The sequence below is a fragment of the Leptodactylus fuscus genome, chromosome 4, assembly GCF_031893055.1.
Source record: "Leptodactylus fuscus isolate aLepFus1 chromosome 4, aLepFus1.hap2, whole genome shotgun sequence".
Taxonomy (NCBI): Eukaryota; Metazoa; Chordata; class Amphibia; order Anura; family Leptodactylidae; genus Leptodactylus; species Leptodactylus fuscus.
Genome location: NC_134268.1, coordinates 69,175,798 through 69,199,603, shown reverse-complemented (window position 1 = coordinate 69,199,603; position 23,806 = coordinate 69,175,798). Strand labels below are relative to the sequence as shown.

Below are 23,806 nucleotides of genomic sequence, written 5' to 3'. Positions count from 1 at the left end.
ACAAAATTAGTAGTGGAGCACATCAGGTCTGTGCTTCATTATTTTGCTTTCAACTGACGATGTCTCACACCGCTAATGAGGTGAGGCAGCCGCCTCAGGCAGCACTTTCGGTGGGGCGGCAATTTGACCATTTTTATTTTTTTTAACTTTTTTTTTTGTTTCTAAACTAGCCCAAGACAGGCAGCTCTGAAAACAAAACTGAGTGGACCTCTGCTGGCCTGGCTTAGACCTCTGTGTCTCAGCAAAGGTGGCAGCTGAGATGCAGACGTCTTATGCACGGCCAGGTGAAGAGGCAGCATCGGTGGCAGCACCTGCATCAAAGGATCGCAAGGTAGGGGAGTGAGGATACTTTTTTTTTTTTAATAGGCTGCTACGTGCTGGAGTATCCCCATCAGCTAGCGGCCTATTTACCTACCTCCCTGGTCCTGTCCATGGCTGCCCCCCCCCCTCCCATTTCCCCTTCTGCTATAGGACTCATAAGAGGGGAGCAGAAGTGGCTGTGAGCAGGGCCTGCGAACCCCAACATCTACCGCTATGATTATACTCGAGTATAATAATCAGAGAACCAGGGGAGGTGAAGAAACAAGCTTCGGGCCTTTATGGTAATGTACTTTGTGATCTACTTTCCTATCCGCATGACTTGTGTGGGCAGCGTGCAGAAAGCACACAGACCCCATTATAGTCTATGGGGTCTGTTTGCTTTCATTGCTCACTGCTTGTCAGTGTGTTCAGTATTCTCTTCAGGGGGGTCCCCAGAATTCTGAGCGCAGATGTGAGCCAGGGGTTAGGCCCCATGTTACGGAAAAACAGCTTTCTTTGTTTCAGATTTTGCTTTGCTTTTTTGAGCCAAGGCCAGGAGAGGATTGAGCAAACAATTGACGTATAAGTGCTGCCTGTATATTTCCCATTGCATTTGTAGAAATTCTTGGCTTTGGCTAAAAAAAAACCGCAACAAAATCTGCAACAAAAAAAGTTGCATTTCCGCAACATGGGGCCTTAGCATAAAAAGTGTATAGACTAAAAAAAACAAAAAGTGTTCATGAACTAGGGAAAAGGAGATAAAGCAGCCCCCGCTTTCCTCCCCAGATTGTTGTCTGCTTGGCAGAGTGCAGGTACTGGGCCATATTCACATGGCAGAAATCTTCCTAGCTGAGAACTGAACCACCTTATGGATTATGTACATGAGAACAGCACAATGAAGATGCTGCCATTCGCTGATAGGGCGCCCCCCTGGTGAAGCCTGCAGCCTGGGGACTAGCAGAGAGTCCTGAGCACAGTGCTGCGCGCTCCCGCGCCTCCTTCCCTCCGCGTCCCCGCCTCTGTCCGCGCAGTCGCCGTAGTAGTCGGGTGTTAGCAGCCGCTGGAGCTCTGGCCTTGTCCTCCTAATTCACTGTCTGAGGGAAACTTTCCTCCGTGCACACCGCGGACCGCTGCAGGGACTCCGCGCTCTTTTCTCACTGCTCCGGTACCTGCTCGGTGCTGGGTCGGCCAGAAACCAGAGGGAAAGTGAGGCAACCGGGGCCTGGGTGTCTGAATCCCTCCCGGGGGATGAGCGGCTCTCGCAATAACCGGGTGATGGTGGAGGGGGTGGGGGCCCGAGTGTCTAGAGGCCCCGACTGGAAATGGGGGAAGCAGGACGGGGGAGAGGGCCATGTGGGCACCGTGCGCAGCTTCGAGAGCCCAGAAGAAGTGGTGGTGGTGTGGGACAACGGGACGGCTGCCAACTACCGCTGCTCCGGGGCCTACGACCTGAGGATCCTGGACAGTGCGCCCACTGGTGAGTGCCCACACACCGGACACGAATGTGCGACTGCAGGGGAGGCCTGTGTGTATCATACGTGTCATCATGTGATGTGTGTGTCATGTAAACATATGCACTGTCATGTGTATCATATAGTGTGTGTGATACATCATGCCCATAGTAACCTGTGTGTGTATATCATAGAGCATTTGTGTGTACTGGCTGTATCATGTCCATAGTCTTCTGTGTACTATTTCCATAGTCTCCTGTGTGTCATGTCCATAGTCTCCTGTGTATCACGTCCATAGTCTTCTGTGTACTATGGCCATAGTCTCCTGTGTATCACGTCCGTAGTCTTCTGTGTACTATGTCCATAGTCTCCTGTTTATCATGTCCATAGTCTCCTGTGTATCACGTCCGTAGTCTTCTGTGTACTATGTCCATAGTCTCCTGTGTATCACGTCCTTAGTCTTCTGTGTACTATGGCCATAGTCTCCTGTGTATCACGTCCATAGTCTTCTGTGTACTATGGCCATAGTCTCCTGTGTATCACGTCCGTAGTCTTCTGTGTACTATGTCCATAGTCTCCTGTTTATCATGTCCATAGTCTCCTGTGTATCACGTCCATAGTCTTCTGTGTACTATGGCCATAGTCTCCTGTGTATCACGTCCATAGTCTTCTGTGTACTATGGCCATAGTCTCCTGTGTATCACGTCCGTAGTCTTCTGTGTACTATGGCCATAGTCTCCTGTGTATCACGTCCGTAGTCTTCTGTGTACTATGTCCATAGTCTCCTGTGTATCACGTCCATAGTCTCCTGTTTACTATGTCCATAGTCTCCTGTGTATCACGTCCGTAGTCTTCTGTGTACTATGTCCATAGTCTCCTGTGTATCACGTCCATAGTCTTCTGTGTACTATGGCCATAGTCTCCTGTGTATCACGTCCATAGTCTTCTGTGTACTATGGCCATAGTCTCCTGTGTATCACGTCCGTAGTCTTCTGTGTACTATGGCCATAGTCTCCTGTGTATCACGTCCATAGTCTCCTGTGTATCACGTCCGTAGTCTTCTGTGTACTATGGCCATAGTCTCCTGTGTATCACGTCCGTAGTCTTCTGTGTACTATGGCCATAGTCTCCTGTGTATCACGTCCGTAGTCTTCTGTGTACTATGGCCATAGTCACTTGTGTATCACATCCATAGTCTCCTGTGTACCGTGTCCGTAGTCTCCTGTGTATCATGTCATATGTGTATTTATCTTCTAGCATTTGCGTGTACCCTAGGGATTGTGGTTTTCATGTACATAGTAAACATATGTGCTCATTGTGACATACTAGCAATTCTGAGTACTGTATAATATCTGTTGTGTGCATTGTGTTATGTGTATCAAAGATCATGTATATAGTAATCATGTGTGCATTGTGTTATGTCATATAGCACTTGTGTGTATCATAGGTCATGTGTGATCTTGTAAATGGATGTTATGTCAAGCTTGTAAGATGGAAATATTGACCATGTGTGTAATGTTCTGCTTGTGTACAGACGTGTGGAATGTGTGATGTATGTGTATGAAATAGTGACTGTATCATTGCGGTGTCACATGTAAACATTGTGTGTATCGTGGCAAGTTTGTATTAGGAAGCCAGTTGTGCGTATGAAGTAAATGGTAGTTTGTGTACTGTATAATGCTGTCAGTGTGTACTATGGGGGTAGATGTGACTTTTGTTTGTACATTTTGTATGTCTTTGTTTGTACATTTTGTATGTCTTTGATCTCTGCCTATACTGCTGCTCTTGCAGCTCGACCATGACATATGTCACGGATGTAGTCCTGATATATGCCCGCCATATGTACACACCTCCCTCAAGTGGTACGTGTTGGTCACTCAGGATATGTGAGGAGAGTTGTGTGACAGCGACTTCTCATGAACTCAGTAGATATTTGCACAGTTTGTAGTGTAGCTTTTATGACATCTGAGGTTTGTAGTGCATGGACGGCAGGGTTATAGTAGACACAGCCATTCATTCAGTTCTTTTGTATTTGGAAACCTGTCGGAGCGCTTGTGATTCTGTCATCGGCCAGCACCATGGAGTAGGCCATGGCATCATGTGTCATATTGTGCTAGTCTAGTATATTTCTCAGATGTCTTATTACAGTATATACATACAACCTCTAGGACTATGACTGTATAGACTGTCTACTAATCCCATTAGTGTTACATGTATCCCAGTTCTTGTATCTGAAGGCACAGTATATAAATAAACAATAATAATAAAAAAGTATTCATGCTGTATTTAGGAGCAGAGACTTTCCCTTAGACCTATGAAGGTGACTTCTCCTTATTCTGTAAATGACGTGTGACATTAGGTGTACAGAACACTAAAGTGTCATTGTAGTCTATTCAGTGGTCAGCCTGCATTAGTACATGGCCTAGTTGTCCTGAGCACACAATAGGGACTGTATGACCCCTGAATATGAAGATTTGCTGTACAATTGGAATAATTCAGATGGTATTACTCATCCAGACCTCGGACACTCGAGTGCCAGTCTATGAGAAAAAGCCTTGATCGACACTTGTTGGCCTTATTGCAGCGGCTGATGCCAACTAAATGGGGTAGAGTCATTCCCCCTCCATCCGGCTGTATGGATTATCGGCAGCGCTGCTCGGACTACACCGGTGATGTGTTCCCGATAATCTGTATCTTCTATATTGCCTATAAGATACGATTATCTAACCAGTGAGTGTTAGCTGATCTGCAGCTCTACTTAGGCGGCATTTTTATCGCCAGTAATGGCCCTGAATATTGGGCAGTCTTGTTAGGACCTTTAGGCTAAGGCCCCATGTTGCAGATTTTTGCTGCTGAAGGGACAAGTATGAGAACTTTCTTTATATTTCGCATTCATTCTATTGCGCCACTTAGCCTTGGTTCCAAGAATAAAAATGCAGCAAAATCTGCAACCAATATTACTTTTCCGCAATACGGGGCCTCAGCCTTAGTGGTGAGAAGATGAACATCCTTGTAAAGTTATCAGGCGTGATCTAGTTGTCTTATCGATTGGCACCTTTTGGGCAGAAAACAGAAATTCCTTGAATACACCTTGACAAATACCTCCTGAAATGGGTTAACACTGCAGTGAAAACCAGCGACATGAATTGCCATGCTTTGTCATGAAAACCTACAACACAAGTCTTTTTATGCGTCAGGTTTTTTTTGCTCAGTTTATATATAATATTTTCGGTACAGTGGGGTGCTATGGCAAGGTCACGTTGAGTAATACCCTGTGAGTACGTCCCTTGTGGACAGATCTTTATGAGTCCCGTTCTCTTTGGTTAGTATATACTGTATGATTCTTTGATGCATCTAGTTTGTAGGTGATCTTCTATACACCTTAGGTTTGTACCGTTTACATGGTTTCTGCAGTTGCTTGTTTTATGTATAAATTCATCCAGGTCTCGGCCTATAGCTCTAATTCACTGTAAGCTTGGGATTATGGGATGGTGCTGTGCTTAGGGTTGCAGTCTCGTGGCTTTATCCTCTCCCTCCATGCTATGGATAGGAACAGCTGGCCGCTGCTTCATAGGGAACAATGGCTGCAGTTTGAATTGTAATGACCAATCCTGTGTGAGCAGCCGGGGACGCCGGCAAGGATGTCACCTATTGTCCTGCTCACGGCACAGTGTGGGGGAGGTGGGGGTTGAATATGTAATGTAATAAATCCTTGAATGTGGGTTATACAAGGAGTCAGGATTATTAAAGATAACTCAAGTTTTCAATGAAGTTTGCAATCGTATTACTAGAGTATTACTAGGGGAGTAACATTTTTTAGGTTTAACTTCTGACAAAGGCATTTGAATATGATTGAGCTTCTCCTATACTTGGCACTGTCCTCCATTAGACAGCCATAGAATGGTTGCTATCTGCATTATTTTAGTCCATTCTTCTGTTCTGTCAGAGAAATGAAAGAACTGACTATGAAGGTGGATTGGTCTAATGACGGACGGCGTTGCAACCTGAGGGACCCCATTAACTGTATTGGGCTCCGTCATGTCTGAGCACGGAGTTGCCAAGTGAACACACAGTGCGGTATAAATATATGCAGGATATAATCCTACTTTTCTGTGTGTAATACATAGCCATTGATAGGGGTTATCCAATTTTCACAAATGACTGACCTATTCTTAAGAATGTCTTGACATATGATGCCATTGTTTAATCTCATTTATAAGATTCCATTTTTGTTTTAAAGGTGTCAAACATGATGGGACGATGTGTGATACATGCCGACAGCAGCCCATTATTGGGATCCGGTGGAAGTGTGCCGAGTGCACAAACTATGACCTGTGCACTGTTTGCTATCACGGTGACAAGCATCACTTAAGGCATCGCTTTTACAGAATTACAACTCCTGGAAGTGAGCGGTAAGATCAGTTATTATTGATAGGAATTATTGGCCTTCTTCACAATAATAATTATGTTAGGACTTTATGGGGGCACACGTTCTGGTGTTTGAAGCCAAACCCAGACAGAACAGGTAAAGATTAGAGATGAGCGAGTACTGTTCGGATCAGCCGATCCGAACAGCACGCTCGCATAGAAATGAATGGACGTAGCCGGCACGCGGGGGGTTAAGCGGCCGGCTGCCATCAAAGCGGAAGTACCAGGTGCATCCATTCATTTCTATGGAGCGTGCTGTTCGGATTGGCTGATCCGAGCAGTACTCGCTCATCTCTAGTAAAGATTCCTGATTTGAATCCACCTCTGGTTTTGGCTTCAAAACATGAATTAAAACTGTGAATACGTATCCTCCCCTTAAATATTAAAGCTTATTTTTTAGAATAAGCCTTCAATGATTGATTGGTGGGGTTCCCCCTCTCAGGGCCCCTCATTGTACTGATTGGTATAGGTGCTGTTAGACTGAGTCTCTGATCAAACTAAAGATAATCATATCCTCAATCTTTTGGTCCAGGAGAGGTTTTCAGATGTAACATGGACTGTTCACAGACACTTTAAAGGGGCTTTCCAGATTTAAAATACTCATCACCTATTCTAAGGATAGATCCTCACACTCAGTTCTTAAAACGGAGCAGGAAGCAGACAGCTCTAAACTCTGTGCCATGGCTGAACTGAGTCACTGCCACTTAGCTTCTGTTCATATGAGTGGAAACTGATGTGCAGTACCTGTTCTGGCCACTACATAGAGGACTGAGCTGTCTGTTTCCTGCTCCATTCTGTGTATCAGCTGCTGAGAACAGCTGACTGTCGGGAATGCCGGGTGTCTGGTCTCTGCCGATCTGATATCAATGACGTGTATGTATATGTGTGTGTATATATATATATATATATATATATATATATATATATATATATATATATGATAAGATATTGATGTTTTGAAATTCAGTTTTCCCTGTCTGGTTTACTTTTAAAGGGATGTTACCGTATTCCACTTATCTGCAGCAGCAAGGGTATGGAGGAATCGCTGACCCCACTCCAACTGTGAATGGCTTCAGCCATCACTTCTATGGGTAAAAAAAAGCTATTCTGCCCCCATACACTTAGGGAGAGTAGTATGAGCTGCTACCAGACACCTCTGGTGGCGACTTATTCTTTCCCCAGCACCATTTCTTGGGGGAAAGTCAAGAAGTGCCTATACACATAAGGTAGGTGGCTCGTCCCGGTGATCAGCAGGTTTTTTTATGTGTATAGGTTTTTTTTCTTGTGTATAAGGGCTTTATGGATGTTAGTTACAATCAAATGAGCTCACTTGGCTACTTCCCATAGAATTATATGAAGGCACAGCAAGGTCATTGAGCCAATACGCCATAAAACTATCTGGCGGTCGTGACGGAGAGTGACTCAGGATAGTGATCAGTGAGAGTAAAGTCTGTGTAGGCAACGGAGTCTGACTAAGAGATTTTTTGTGTGTTACAATAATTTCTTAATATATGACATTCATGAAGTGAAGTTGGGGTCAATTTTCGGTGATGTTGGAAAAACGTTACCGGACTCAGCTTCAAACTAATTTTATCATTAATTTTATAGAATTGATTCAATGCAGAGTTTGTTACATGTTTTCTTTCTTTTTTAGAAATTCAATCATTTGATACTTTGTGAGTTAGAGGATCTGTACTGCTTCTGTATGACCATGGCTGCCAGCCATTTACGAAGGAGTCGGAGTCAGGCTGTGGAAATATAGGAGTTGTTGGTTTTGCCCACTGACTACACAACCTAGTGAGATGAAAAATTTGTCTAAGGCTGGATTCATATCTGGGCAGAAACTGCCGTAAATCAGGGGAGAAAAAAGTCCTGAACGGAGGACCTTTCTCTCCATCGCTTTCAACAGCAGACATTCGGAGGACACCATTATAGTTGTGTTCGGCCAGTGTCAATGATTAGTCGCTGTTTTTTCAGATCCCTTGGCATAACCGAATGATGGAGAGCCCGGGGCAGATTTGAACCTAGCATCATTTTACCTAGTTAGCTGAACCAAATTTTTTATGTTCCATGCATCATTGTGATAAGCTTAGTACTGTTGTGGCTGTTTGATGCTTGCCACCAGAGTATTGATAAACTAGATAAAGCACGGATTGTGTTTGGCTGCATATACTATTTTCTAAGTGGCACATGTCCAATAGTCGCAGATGCAGTCACTTGGGTATCTATTGTTTATATTAACAGTTTATAGTTTTTTTTTGTTTGTTATGAAGTAAATAATCTGTAAGGTGATGCTTGTAAAGGTAACGATAAGTACTGTAGGGCTGGCCATATCTACTGCAGCGTCTGAAACCCCCTCCCCTGCAGTGGGTCAGTGGTTAGCATGGGTGAACAGGGCTGCCGAGACAACAGTGGATATGGTCGGCGTCAAGTTGTTTCGGAGTCTGCAGCAGAGACTCCCACAAATGTGGATGTTGCCTGACTCCTATTAGGGGCTTCTGTTTATGTTTCTGACGTTTTAAAGGGAAGTGGTCAGCAGGAAAGTTGGTACCAAATTACTGATAGTACCTTGTATCGCGGATTCTACACTTTTTGAAGATGCCTTTCGTATTCTACATTGCAGCTCTATTTCCATGAAAATCTGCGTCTTATTCTAAAGCAAATTGGCTGCAATGCAGAATAAGAAAATCATCTTTGGAAAGTGTAGAAATTTACTTACAAGGTACTAGTATTAGGGTTAGTTCACACGTGGGCAAAGGGGAGGTTTTTGACAGCGGAATTCGCTTCAAAAACCGCTCCTTTAACATGGTGGTCTATGTAGACCACTAGCTTTTTTTTTCCTCCTAGCGTTTTCCGCCTGAAAAAGCGACATGACCTTTCTTCAGGCGGAAAACGCCTGAAGAATTGCATAGAAGTAAATGTGAGGCGAAAACCGTGCGGTAAAAAACCGCGCGGTTTTTTGCAAAAAACCGCGCGGTTTTCGCCTGCGGTTTCTATAGCACATATAGGAAAAAAAAAACCTAGCGAAAACCGCGTCAAAAACCTCGTCAAAAACCGCGTGGAATGCAAAAAACAGCGTCAAAAAAACTCCCCGAGGTTTTTTACCTCGCACAAATAAGCTAGGCGGTTTTCACGTGTGAACTGACCCTTAGTCTGATACTGATTTTTCTGCTGACAGTTCCCTTTAATGGAAAGAAGAGCGATGCTTGCTGTGCTAGTCTTGCCTTCAGAGGTGGCTGCCTGCACAGGTGTGAACGTAGGCTAAGAAATTGGTTAAAGTGTTTTTACAATCCATCGGAGAAGCCAAATGTTTAAGGATTTGTGCACACATGAGTGTCAACATTTATTCTGGGTGTAGAAATATGGAATTGTCAACTATAAACAATTTATAAACAATATCATAGGGGCCACACGGTGGCTCAGTGGTTAGCACTGCAGTCTTGCAGCGCTGGAGTCCTGGTGTTCAAATCCCGCCAAGGGAAAAAAATCCATCTGCAAGGACTTTGTATGCTCTCCCCGTGTTTGCATGGATTTCCATCCCATAAAAGACATACTGATAGGGGGGAAAAAAAAAGTACATTGTGAGCTGTATGTGGGCTCACAATCTACATTAAAAAAACAAAAACCTAAAAACAATTTATTCCTATCATTCAATACACATTATTCATCAAATCGTAGTGTCCTTCTGGAGTCCCGACGGAAATCAAAGAAGATAACAGCAAGAGGAATCTTTGCTGGCGCTAGAGTAGTGCGAGGCGTTGACTGGCAGTGGGAGGACCAAGATGGTGGCAATGGCAGGAGAGGCAAGGTAAGCTTCTTCCCTGATGCTGCTTTCTTACTGTACCTTTATGTGCCCCCCCCCCCCTCTCCTTTTACAAATTGGTAATAAATTGGGATAAATGACATGATGCAGATCAGATGGGATCATATAAAATCCTGTTTGGAAAGTGTGAGCAGAAGTTGTGTGATTCTTGGAACATGAAATTTTGTTTGGAACCGCAGTTTACCCTTGTTTTCCATAAAGTACTTTTTTCATGTTTGTGATGGCAGATTTTTGTGTTATTTCTCTCTTTAGACTGAATTTTAAACATTTGTGTCAATGCTTGGATACTTCACTTCATTTCTGTAAAACTTCTCAATGCCCATATGGTTGTAATCTCTTACACTTAGATGACAGGTTAATGAGGTCAGGGAGTGACAAAAATTGGGATATTTGTGACCACTATCATCATTGCCCATAGCAACCAATCACAGCTTTTATTTCTTCTATTGCTTTGTAAAATGAGCTGTGCTGTGATTGCTTCCTATGGGCAACTGTTTTCAGAAAACTGCCCCATTGTGTTTAAAATGGGTCAGCATGGTGGAAATAAAAAAAAGGCCTCACCTGCACCCCATTACTCCCAGTTTTTCGATTGGTTGCAGCGGTTTCTGTCACCATCTTACACCTGTTGGTGGACATTGGTGAATATTTGATGCCATTGGGAAATATGTAACCATAGCTAGGTCTTGATTCTGTTTATTTTTAAAGAGGACCTTTCACCACTTTTGGGCACATGCAGTGTTATATACTGCTGGAAAGCTGACAGTGCGCTGAATTCAGCGCACTGTCGGCTTTCCCGATCTGTGCCCGGTGTAAAGAGCTTACGGTGCCGGTACCGTAGCGCTTTACAGTCAGAAGGGCGTTTCTGACCATTAGCCAGGAACGTCCTTCTGCCTCGCGGCGCCAATCGCACTGTGCTGTGGAGCGGGGAGGAACGCCCCCTCCCTCTGCTCACACAGCTCGTCCATAGACGAGCATTATCAGGAGAGGGAGGGGGGAGTTCCTCCCCGCTCCACAGCACAGCGTGATTGGCGCCGCGAGGCAGAAGGACGTTCCTGGCTAATGGTCAGAAACGCCCTTCTGACCATAGAGCACTACGGTACCGGCACCGTAAGCTCTTTACACCGGGCACAGATCGGGAAAGCCGACAGTGCGCTGAATTCAGCGCACTGTCAGCTTTCCAGCAGTATATAACACTGCATGTGCCCAAAAGTGGTGAAAGGTCCTCTTTAATAGTGATCTCTTGACCAGATTAAAAACTTTTTCGACTCAGTTTTGAGGCATGATTCTATTAAAGGAGATGGAGTATATTAATGAGAAAACTGCTTGTGAAGTTCCTCCTTAGCATAGTGGCTGAAGTTACTGTACATGCACAGGCTTTTTCCTTCCTTTGCGTGACCAACATCTACATTTCCTATTCTGCTGTATGGCAGATCATTGGGCCAAATTTATTGCATTATCATTACTGTCATCTCTGTATTATTGCAGTGGCAAACACTGCTGTGGTGTATGACATCAATTGATAGATCAATCAGGATATAAGAAAGTGTACTGACCTAGTGGCAGCTAACAGAGACATTGTTTTCCTAATTAGATCCTGGAAAACAGATTTGCATATTCCCCAGAATCCCCCAGTGGAGCATAAATGGCTTGTAAATCTCCATACACCTGCAAAGGTGGCCTGAAAAGGTGCTCTCCTTAAGGAGTTTTCCTAGTCCCTTATGTAGAATGGTAGGCAAACGTGTGCGTCATGGGGTTACTTTGTCTGTGATTCACCGTAAATAGTAGTGAAGGATTCATGCTCCTCATTTTAATTCATGGCATGCAGACTGACTACGCTGAGATGAGGTATTTGTCTACTCCAAGATATAGGATATGTACAGTCCGGATATTATAACCCTGCACTGTAAAAGGCACATGACCTTTGCAGACACAGGACATCAGCTCGCTGTGTTGCTTTCAGTCTGTGTTTCAATGACACAGTAAAACCTCAAAAAATCTAGTTAAAAATGTCCCGTATGGTTTAAACTGCCTGTAATCTCCTCCTATGCTACATGGCATTCTACATTTTTACTATTATGTTGCTGACTTGTCAGGCTAGGACGACACAGTGACCTTGACTGGCCAAACCTTACTCGACCAAAGTTCAGTGTAGCGCTGCCATTTTTGGAAGTGATGAAAGTGAAGGTAGGCGACGTGTAACTCACAAGTCATCTCAACATGATGATTGCAAGAAACTCATCAGGTTTGGATTTCTTTTGGCCATCTTCCTGTGGCACTTGCCAGTTGTAATGTGATGAAGGCATCGCAGTCTATGGACAACCCATGTGTCATGGCGGAACTGGCTGTGTAGCTCTACTATTACACAGATGCAAGTTACAGTGGATTAACATCTGAGATGTTTTGGTCTTTTTGTTCCTTGTTTGCCACCTTTACTGGTATAAGGAAAAATATCTTTGTACCGTGTTAGCCAGTGGATATGAAATATAAAAAAATTAAGATCCTTCAGTCGTTGGTACCTTTTTTTTAATGGCTAACTAAAATGATGACAGATTGCAAGCTTTCGAGGCTCTAGGCCTCTTCCTCAGGCATAGTTTAAAAACAATTTCTGAAGGCATGCGTATTTACGGTATGCAAAAAGATAAAATATGAATCCTTCAGGAATTGTGTTTAAACTATGCCTGAAGAAGAGGCCTAGAGCCTCCAAAGCTTGCAATCTGTCATCATTTTAGTTAGCCATTAAAAAAAGGTATCAACTACTGAAGGCTCTTAATTTTTTTTAATATACCTTTAATGTTTATGGGTTTTGTCAAAACTCAGCCGCCCCCCTTTTCTTGCACTACTTCCTGATTTGCTATTGCTACCTCTGAGATAAGGCAGTGTGTGAGCTGTCTGCGCACTTCTTATTGACATACATTTATACACATTTATGACAAGACCATTAAACGTTCCCTGGCCGCCATCTGTCTAGCAAGGTGTGTGTCAGTATGACAAGTAATCTAATAGCCTTTCTAGAAAGTCTTTCTGTCCATGCTTTGTGTTAGCATTGTAGCACTTTTGTTTGTTTCATTGAGATGTAGGCGGCAAGTCTGGACAGAAAAGGAGGTCTTTACATTGTTCTACACATGGGAGTAGAGGAAGCCAAGACCTCAGAATCAGATTCAGGCGGCCATGATAGGGAATAGAGCGCTTTGATGTTTATTTCCATTGTGATAAATATGTGCTTTATTGGGGTCCTACTAATTTATAAAACGAAGCGGCAGCCTCTTTTGTCTCGCAGCTAGCAATATGCCATGATTGGTCTTGTTATAAGTAGAAAAACCTTGTATTCATGAGTCCGTACGGCTTTACTTGCCTCTTCTTCCGTCTCCATTGCTGAGTACGGCTTCAGTCAGTTAGCAAGGCCGGAGATTGGCTAAAGCTCTAGTAGTTGTCAGGCTGCTGTGCTGCCAACAGGGTTTGGTGAGGAGCACCGGAGCCTCCGCTCTGCAACGCAGGAGTAAATATAGCTGCATTTGTATACTATACTAGAAAAGTAAGACCCTTACTTATGATCAGAATATAATGCAGTGTTTTCACTGTGACAAACGTTTACTTGCAGGATGGAGTTGAACAATAAAGGGTTTTTTTTTCCTCCAATTGACAGCTAAATCCTATGTAGACTGACCGTATAAAGGTTGCTGTACACCTTAGATAGTTGTGAGCTATTTCTTCCAACTTACCCCCTGCACGTGGGCACTTAACTAATCTAATCGTGCGTGTGATCTATCAAGTTTACTAGCTGATGCACTGATATTATATGGAAAGGGTCCCCCTGCATAGTTTGCTATTTTTGTACAAAATAGATGGTGTATTTGTCTTTGCTTAGTCTGAGATATACCAACCACCCCCCTTCTGTCTGCGATCTTCAGACTGGCAAACACATTGGTAGAGCAGAGTCTGCTGATCTTTACAGCCACAATTCAAGTGACAACTGACACGTTGAAGTAGAATAATACTTTATTAATCTTGATCCCCGAGGGGAAATTGGAGGGTTCCACTGCCATGTATTGGACGCAATAATTATATGATACATAGCAGTGGCAAAAACAGTCAAAATGATGACAAATATATAGTATCCAGCATCTTATCTATGTTATGTAGCTCTAGCTATCATTCTACTACCATTCAGCTGATCAATCCACATTTTCGTTTTATTGAATGTCATTTTAGGTGACTGAGATCCAGGACTGGAGTGCATCAAGCCCACACAGTGCAGCCTATGTCCTTTGGGACAATGGAGCTAAAAACCTTTACAGAGTTGGATTTGAAGGCATGGTAAGTAGCTAAGAATGGAGAATTCCTAGAAGAAGGCAGGAGCAGGGGTGACAAGGTCAGGAGAATGCCTTCTTTTTTAGCATCTTTCTTTTCACTCTTTTGTTTTGTGCATGTGCAAGCCCGGGTGATTTAGTAAAGCTCTTTTGTGACACATCTGAGGCCATGATGCATTGACAAAAGGGAGGAATTGGTGTGTATTGGTGCATTCTGACCCTTTCCAGCTGTTCCAGTGTTACTTTTGATCTAATTCCAGGCCTCTCTGGTTACAGCCACATATTATATGTGCAGAAAAAGCACGCTTCCTTTTAATGTATTCAGGCTCTAGACCATCAATAGATGGCTCATTGTTATACAGTTTTTTTTTTTCTGTTGGCTGTCGCCTGCCTGTACGTAGCTAATTGAGACTACAATGCTGGATAAGAGAAGTTGCTTCCTACTTAGGCTTCATGCACATGACTGTTGTTTTCAGCAGTGTGCTTTATTGTTATTATTATTATTATTATTATTATTATTATTATTATTATTATTATTAGTCACTATGGGGTCCTTGTGTTTAAGGCAAAAAATTCAGTCCAGATTATATTTTTGTCCATTTTGCAGCTGAGGATCATACACTGTGTGACTCTATGACACACATACTATCCATGAACTGTCTGCGTTTTGCAGATCCGCTATTGTGGCCATAAGATAGACACAGTTGTGTGTATGAGGCCTTATTTTATGCAGCTTGACATAATTGCATTATAACTTTTTAAATTTTTTTTATCTTTAATAAACAAGGATGTAATATTAAATAACTAGCACATTTTCTTAAAATAAGTCATTTTATTTATTTCAATACCACATTGTAATAAACAGTGTTTATAAGGGAAGCCACAGCACTGTACTAAATCCATCACACAACAGACAACTGTGGTGCCCCAGAAATCCTAAATTAATAATGGAGTCTGTGGGTTTGTGCTCACTTGTCTGTCGTTTTGATGGAAAACTAGTGTTGCTTGCAGTGGAAAGTGTCATGGAGATTCCTAGCAGATTCTCTGATGCATGTATGAATATGAGCCTAAATATTTGCATAGCAGTCAAAAGAACCAAGTAAACTGTTTGACCTCTAAGGGTAAGACCGAACGCAGTCTGGTACCTTGGCCAATTTGCTTAAGATTATAAAGGTAATAAGTGACAAAAATATAACGAGTGGCGCATGGACCGTATAGCATGGACTCAGGACATGAACCCACTTATCTTCAGTGGGTGCTGGCTGTGTTATACAGATGACACCTGCCTGCAGCGGCCAGGATTGGAGGTAACCATCATCCTATCAGTAGCCACTGTACCATCTGAGCGAGGGGCCTGAGGGATTGTCATGGCAGCTGGAAGCCTAGTGAAAGCCCCTAGGCCTACCAGTAACATCCTAAAATAGTAATTGGCCACCTCTAATTCCATAATGTTAATTTTGATAAAATGAGAATGTTCATCTCCAGTAGTGAATCTTTTATGCAGTGTTTGGCCTGCTAACACTTACCAAGTGTTCTGCATTAGATCCACATAAAGCACTGTGTGTATGATCTTTAACTGAAGACCAATTGGGGCAGAATGTATAAAGACTAGAGATGAGCGAGTAGTGAAATATTCCATATTCGTTTCGAGTAGCCCCTCAATATTCGACCGAATATCGAATCCCATTATAGTCTATGGGGAAAAAAATGCTTGTTTCGGGGAAACCCCAATTCGACTAAGGAGAGTCATCAAGTCCACGATGACACCCCAGAAAATGATGCCAACACCTCTGGAATGCAACTGGGACAGCAGGGGAAGCATGTCTGGGGGCATCTAACACGCCCAAGTCCCAGGATTACCCCAATATCACAGCCTATCAACTAGACACTTTCCACACTCAATAGAACCTCTATGAAATGGAAAAATACTTGGAAACCTTCTTTCCTCCCCAATTGTATGGACAGAAACACAAATTTAAAGCTAAAGAAACATTAGCATGCACCCAGAATAGTATTGAAATGGTTAACTCACCATACGGCTTTGGAATGCTTCGGAGTGTGAGACCCTGGCTTTGGGACTTGCAAAGCTTGATAAATCATGAGAAAAGAAGTAGGTATCTTCTACGCCCGGCTTCCATAAGACTTTTATTCCATTTGCAGATTAAAAATTATAAAATACAGTGCAAGAAAAAAGAAGAAAATACATCGTGGGACAGACAATAAAAAATCTCAGCTCCAAGCTGACGCGTTTCGGGTTACATATGAACCCTTATTCATAGCATGGCTACAAGACAATATGCTGCGATTTTTTTTTTTTTTATTGTCTGTCCCACGATGTATTTTCTTCTTTCTTTTTTCTTGCACTGTATTTTATAATTTTTAATCTGCAAATGGAATAAAAGTTAAGTCTTATGGAAGCCGGGCGTAGAAGATACCTACTTCTTTTCTCATGATTAGCATGCACCCCTTTAAATCACGTTGCAGATGACAACCACAGATGGCATAGGCAATGGGAAATCCCACAGCCACCACCCTTAACTGTCATTGTTCATGTGTGTGATGTTGTGAGACCTCCAAAAATTACTTTTCTGGCCCTTCACGTGAGCCCTTCCAAATTAAGTTAGAGGCTCTTAAGCTGAGCTACCAGCAGAGATTGAGGCCCTTTAGGTGACTTCAGCCTCTTACCAGCAGAGTTATAGGCCCTTTAATTTAGTTCAGCCTTTCACCAGCAGAGTTTTTTGCCCTTGGGGTGAGTTGAGCCTTTAAACAGCAGAGCTTTCCTTTTTGGCCCTTGGGGGAGCCCTAAAACATTAATGTTTTTTTTTTTTTTTTTAAAGGGGTATTCCCACCTCTCATACTCATCAGTCTTCACTGCTGTAAAATCTTCTTTCTTCCTGGTTTCTTGCATCATTTGGTGGGCGGGGTTTCACATGCAACCTGCCGTTTAGCTCCGCCCCAAATTCGCGTGTAGCTCCGCCCACCCATATTGGACTATGAAGTACAGGCAGGAGCAGCTCCATTCTGTGTTACATACAGAGACTGCCTGTCTCTGCCATAATGAACACAATTTAATTAGCTAGCCTGATAACTGGGAGAACAGGAGAAATGAAAGCAGCTCCTCTCCCCTATCTGACAGCAGGACCTAGGTCACATGGTGCAGACACAGGAATAGCTAGAAACACAGGCTCGCTCCCTGCACTTAGCCCCTTCTCCCTCCCCCCTCAGAGCAGCAGATTGACTCATGAGCAGCTAAGTCAGGGCTGTGGCCACAAAGAATTGAATAAAGTAAGATAGTGGACAGACAAAGCAGTTTTGCTGAAGCAATGTATTTAGGAAAAGTCTTACATCCACATTAACAAGCAGTATAGATAGGATCCTTGTGATGGGACAACCCCTTTAACTATTTATTTATGGTGAAGGTGGTGGTGTTGGAGGAGGAGGACAGGGAACTTGTGTGCTGGCACAGACACATGGAACTGTGTCTCGTCAGTACTGTGTACTGGACATGCTGGTTGCAGGTCCACAATATCTGTTATCCACCCTGGTATAGGTTCCTGGTGCTTGGGCCTCGTCAGCACTACACCCTGCACCCCGGTTGATGTTGTGGCACTGCTGGCTGCCCCTCTCCAGTATATAATTGGAATCGAGCTACTGCGGCCTGGATCCCCAGCTGGATTTCCTCGTCCACTTCTGCTACTGACGAGTGGCAGGCCCTCTCCAGTAGCTGGACTGTGGACTGGATCTCCAGCTGGATTTCCACATCTATGTCCTCGTCCCATTGTTTGTTTTTTTTTTGTTTGGTTTTTTTTGTGGAGGAGGGGAGTGGCACCCCCCCCCCCCCCCACGCACACCATCCATCACCACCCGCCTATATTGTTTCTACACAGGTTAGTCAAACATTAAAGCCAGATACCCTATTATGTCTGGTATAAAACTGTTACAAGGATTTACATTAGGGTTATAAAAGCAACTGGTTATTCTTGTGAGTTTATTTCAGGGTGACAACCAACCTGCCACAAGTCCAGAAAAATGTTATTTGCTTCCCTGAAGGTTTCTCTCTGTTACCATGCATTACATGTGCAGTGTGTTTTATGTTTCTCGTTTCTAGTTACATGCAGACGCTATATAATAGGTGTAGCATGTAGATGGGGATAACTCCATGCCTTATTACTAATCCTGGAGTATATATAAATTTATATTCTGTTCTCTGTCGCAGTCTACGCTGTACTTCATTGTATGTTCAATAAAACGAGTTTAAAAAAAAAATGCATATGTCACACAATTAAACCCAAATGAAGAGCATGTGATGGTAAAGTAGGGGGAAAAGTGGGGTGAAGCTTCTGTATTGTGTGCGGAGCTTCAAAAATAATTCTATTATATGCTTAAAATGACCTGTCTGTCGGTATTTAACATGTCTAACTTGTCTTGAGAAACTGTTGCATTTCTCACTTGAAGGGAAGCTGCTCTTCAGTATCTTGGCACAGACACTACACAATGGATAAAGTTTTCTGCTTTTGGCTTCATTCACTGAATAGTTCAGGAGCCAGCTGCTGCTGAGAATAGCTGATCTGTGGAGGTGCTATCAGATCCTCACAGATCTGATATTGATGACCTATTCTAAGGATTTCTCATCGGTATCAAAAGCCTGGAAACGCCATTTACACTTAAGTGACAGGTCAAGACCTAAACCCATAAAAGATGACATGAAATTAACAGATTGCTCGAAAACCTATATGATACACATGACAGTGCATATGTTTACATGACATACACATCACATGATGACACGTACGATACACATAGGCTTCCCCTGCAGTCGCACAGACGTGTCCGGTGTGTGGGCACTCACCAGTGGGCGCACTGTCCAGGATCCTCAGGTCGTAGGCCCGGAGCAGCGGTAGTTGGCAGCCGTCCCATTGTCCCACAACCACCCACCACCACCTTGTACATTACATCTTTACATTGTGACATCTGCAGTAACAGTTACATATACAGTTGTGGCAATGTACTATAAGCGAACAAGAATCCCCTCAATGTCTTGTTCATTTGTCTGAGTATAGTACGTACAGAGCATATTGCTTGTATGGTTTACATTAAGTAAGTGTGTGTGTATCTTGTCATTCTGTTATATATTATAATAATCTAGATATTATTTACTTATATCATGCATTTACTAGATGTAATATTTATTTTAGTCTGACCTGAAATGTGTGCAAGATGCCAAAGGAGGTTCATTCTACCGAGACCATTGTCCTGTTCTGGGTGAGTATTCTGGTTATTTTCTGTTGATATGTTACTATTGGGGAAATATTTAACAAGAAATGTGCCTTTTTGCTTTCCAGCTGCTCATGTGCATAGGCTTTCTGCACTGTTGGCTCCTCTTCTGGCCTGTAGACCACAGGACGGACTCTATGCAGGCTCCATTACAGACTGTGTCTATAGTTAGAAGCTGTTCACATGTACACAACCCAATTAGGACTGTCAGTGGTGGAATCCTGACCTTACATTTCCAAATGACATAATACTCTCAATTTTGGAAGGATTATTATCAAACACCTTGATTGTTTTAATCCAAGGACATGGGAACTGTTTTTTTTTTTTTTTTTTTTGTGATTTAAGCACTTGTGGGATTTTTTTTTCTTTTTTAGCTGAGTTGTATTTTTGACAGACTACATGTAGGGGTAAATATATCTTTTTGGTTAAATGTACAGTAAATACTCTTGGTGGTATGAAGGAAAAAAAAAGATACTCTGTTTAATTTAACCCTTTATTGCCGTCTTCCATACTATTACAGCAGATGTTGCTACTTAAATTGGTGCCTGCCAAGAACCAGGCACCATAACACCAGGTCTCTGCCATTTCTGGTGGTAGTGCCCACGATCAGAGTCTCCTTTATTATTGCCTCTGGTGCCGCCTCCACCCATTGTTTCACTTATATTTTTATTTTACTTTCTTAAAGCCAGGGGTCCACGTGGCATAAAAATCGCAGCATTTTACAGTCAGTCTAGTGAATCCCATGCCCACTTTGCAGTAAAAACTGCGCAGCGAAATCTCAGCATATCAATTATACCTACGGAAATGCCGGCGTTTACCCCATAGGTATAAATGACACAGTCTACAGAGGAAACCTCTGCAAATTTTGTCTAAAGCACCACAGGAAGAACCGTGATGCGTTGCCACCGTGGTTTATTCTTCAGCGCTTTTTTTTTTGCTGCGGGACGCCCCATGAGGCCTTAGCCTAACAATGGGGAGCTATGTTATGGCTCGCAGACCTGTCATAGTATTGTATATGCTAGTGAGCCTGCCTTGCCTGTAGCAAGCACCAGTAGATACAAAGGCATTTTGTCATTGACCAATACTGTTGTATTGCAGGCTATGGTACAAGTGATTAGTTGATCACGGGTTCAAGACCCTTAGGGTGCTTAAACTTAATTTTTTAACTTTTTTTTTTAATGAAAGTTATAAGAAATATATATATATATATATATATATATATATATATATATATATATATATATATATAAAAATTGAGTTCAAATCACCCTACCCTTCCTTTCCTCTAGATCACAAATTATGCATCACTTCATCTGAAATTGCTGAATTATAAACATAAAAATTATTTTCCCCCATACAGTCAACAATGTATAAGGAATAAACATCAAAATGGACGAACTGCTCTTTTTTTTTTTTTTTTTTTTCCCCCGTTTAAAACATAACAAGATCTATATAAATTTGTTATCCCTGTAATCCTAGCAACCTCCAGAATATAGGTAATGTGTGAACACAATGAAAAAAAAACAAGAAAAGAACATGGAGCAAATGCTTTTTTTTTTTCGAAATCTTTCCCTATTCTGAATTTTTTTTTATTTTTTTTTTGACAGCTATCAAGTACAATGTACAGAATAATAAATATCACACTTACAACTCTGTGAACGAAAATGTAAAATAGTTATGACTTTTTTTTTTTGTAGAGTGTGAGCCCCACTTGGGGCTCACAATGTACATTTTTCCCTATCAGTATGTCTTTGGAGTATGGGATGGAAATCCATGCAAACACGGGGAGAACATACAAACTCCTTGCAGATGTTTTTTTTGCCCTTGGCAGGGTTCGAACCGAGGACTCCAGTGCTGCAAGGCTGCAGTGCTAACCACTGAGCCACCGTGTGGCCCCAGTTATGACTTTTTTGGAAGAAGGGGAGTAAAAGAAAATGAAAACTTGGTCAGTGTGTTGAGCAGATTTACTGGCCTGAAAAATTTTCTGGGAGAGGGACTCCTGGCAAAACGGTTATCTATGCTGTTAGGAGTCCTTGTACTATAGTTGGTGTGGGACATATGTCACTGGTGAGCAGGGACTCTGAGCATCATAGATAACTGTGTTGCTAAGAATTCCTGTCTGTAAATCCAGCCACACATGGACCGAGTTTCATGGGTGAATGCGGGTTTAATGTGGGAAATCCTTTTAGATGTTCACTACTGATCTTGGCAACTAAAGGGTTAAACACCTGGAATCCTTATACTGTAGCTTGCATCACAGGTGTTTGCAGAGTGGACACCTGTTAGTAATTTCGGCTGTTTATATTCTGAGTGGGCGCCATGTCCATAATAGTATGTCATGGCAAGTTGTTCCGTAATGCATCATGCCATACCATTATGTTACATGAAGACCCGGTTCATATTTGCGTTCGGTATTCTGTTCAGGGGTACCCAAGCGGACGCAGTTGTGAACCAGGCCTAATACGTTAATTCTATGTTTTTGGTTTTTAAGCTTCCCTATTGTATGCAGTAGCAAAACATGAAACAACAACTTTAATTTTGCCTTTCAGATTTTATAAATGACTCCTTAAGGTGGTTTTCCAGCCTTTTAAAATCAATGGTTTATTTTTAGGACAAGTCTTCTATATTAGATTAATGAATAGCATAACACTGCAGTACCCTGCACTGCTGCTACAAAAGGTACAGTGTACATGCATGAGACATTGAAGAGAATGTAGCCCCCTGACACAACTGGTTGCTGGTGTTGCCGTGAGTCAGACCTTCACAATCTAATATTGATGGCTTATTTTAAAGATGGCCCAGGTGGCCCAACACTACTAAATGTAATAAAATAGTAAAAGAAGTTATGCTTATCAGTTTTCTCCTCTGCCACTTCCAGCTTTGCCCTTCAGTTCTCCTTACTGGTATTTGTCTTATCCTTATACACCACAATGGCGATGCAACCAGTCACTGGCCTCATGTGCCATTGTGCCTTGTGTAATTGGCTGCACAGTGGTCTACATGAGCACATCGTCGCCCTAGGACTGGATATGGTACTGAAAGTGATGGAGGAGAAAACAGGTCCTAAATGTCTTCTTTTTTGTGATTTTATCATGTACATCATAAACCCCCTCTTAAAAGGTAGTCTGTCCCATTCATTTGAAAGGGAACCTATCTGCAGTAACTTGGGGTGGCCACTGTATAGTGGATGGATAGTGGTTATTCCTAATCCTGATACTCAGCTGGTTAGGAGTGTGCTGAGTGTTGAAACCCCCCCCCCCCCCACACCGATCTGCCACTGGTTATCAAACCTAACGATAAGTCATCAATATCTAAGCTGAAAAAGTATTGCCCTTAAAATAAAAATCGTACAGTTGTGAGGATTGTGTAAATATTTGTTATGTTGTTTAGGTGAGCAAAATGGTAATCGTAACCCTGGCGGCTTGCTTATCGGAGACCTCGTGAATATTGATTTGGAGTTGGAAATCGTCCAGTCATTGCAGCATGGCCATGGTGGATGGACCGATGGCATGTTCGAGACATTAACAACCACGGGCACTGTCTGCGGCATTGATGAAGATCATGATATTGTTGTGCAGTATCCCAGTGGAAATAGGTGAGTAAAGTCATACAGAATATTTAACATCTCATGGAAACTGAGACTGAAACGCAAAACTGTGAAGATGGCCACAGATATAAACGTTCTTATTGGTGTCAGTCCTATGGCCAGTGTTTCTTAGTCCTTAAGATCACAGGGACATATGGAAAACGAATGAATGAACAGGTTGAATGAGGCAGTGGTCCGCATTGGTGCTCGCCTCCTTCTTCTATAGGCCTCCAAGGACTTTGATCACAGGCAGTAGAAGTAAACAGTCATGTACTAGTTCACCATTGCTCCAGTCACATGGGATATTCTTGGGTCTGCAAATTCTTGTTATGGGTAAGGGTCTTGATAAGCAGGCATTTATTTATATAATTTTTATAGAAGGATCAGCAGGCAGTCTCTTGTCTATGGAGATGGCGTATTACTCGATTTGGGGCCGTTAAATTTTTCATTTGTCATGTGATCCTGAAAAATATAGAAATATCACTGGTTAAAGTGGAGGTGCATATACTCGTACTTTCGGTTTAACTGGCGTGTAGGAGAACATGTGCAGCTGACAGGGAAGTGCAGGGAGAGGAGAAAATGAGTGTTATTCTCCTGATAACTCAAAGGTAGGGGACTTTTGCTCATAACATCACCC

General features: G+C 42.6%; 1 protein-coding gene across 2 annotated transcripts in view; it reads left to right on the top strand.

The window, feature by feature from the left end:
• Positions 1 to 1,323: 1,323 nt before the first annotated feature.
• Positions 1,324 to 23,806, top strand: part of MIB1 (MIB E3 ubiquitin protein ligase 1) — a 64,835-nt gene continuing 42,352 nt past the window's right edge. For both annotated transcript variants that reach the window (XM_075270612.1, XM_075270613.1), the window contains exons 1-6: positions 1,324 to 1,777; positions 5,992 to 6,163; positions 9,858 to 9,987; positions 14,212 to 14,316; positions 19,505 to 19,571; positions 22,974 to 23,178. In XM_075270612.1, coding sequence (XP_075126713.1) covers positions 1,549 to 1,777; positions 5,992 to 6,163; positions 9,858 to 9,987; positions 14,212 to 14,316; positions 19,505 to 19,571; positions 22,974 to 23,178 — 908 coding nt within the window. In that variant the 5' untranslated portion in view covers positions 1,324 to 1,548. The remainder of the gene's footprint in view (positions 1,778 to 5,991; positions 6,164 to 9,857; positions 9,988 to 14,211; positions 14,317 to 19,504; positions 19,572 to 22,973; positions 23,179 to 23,806) is intronic.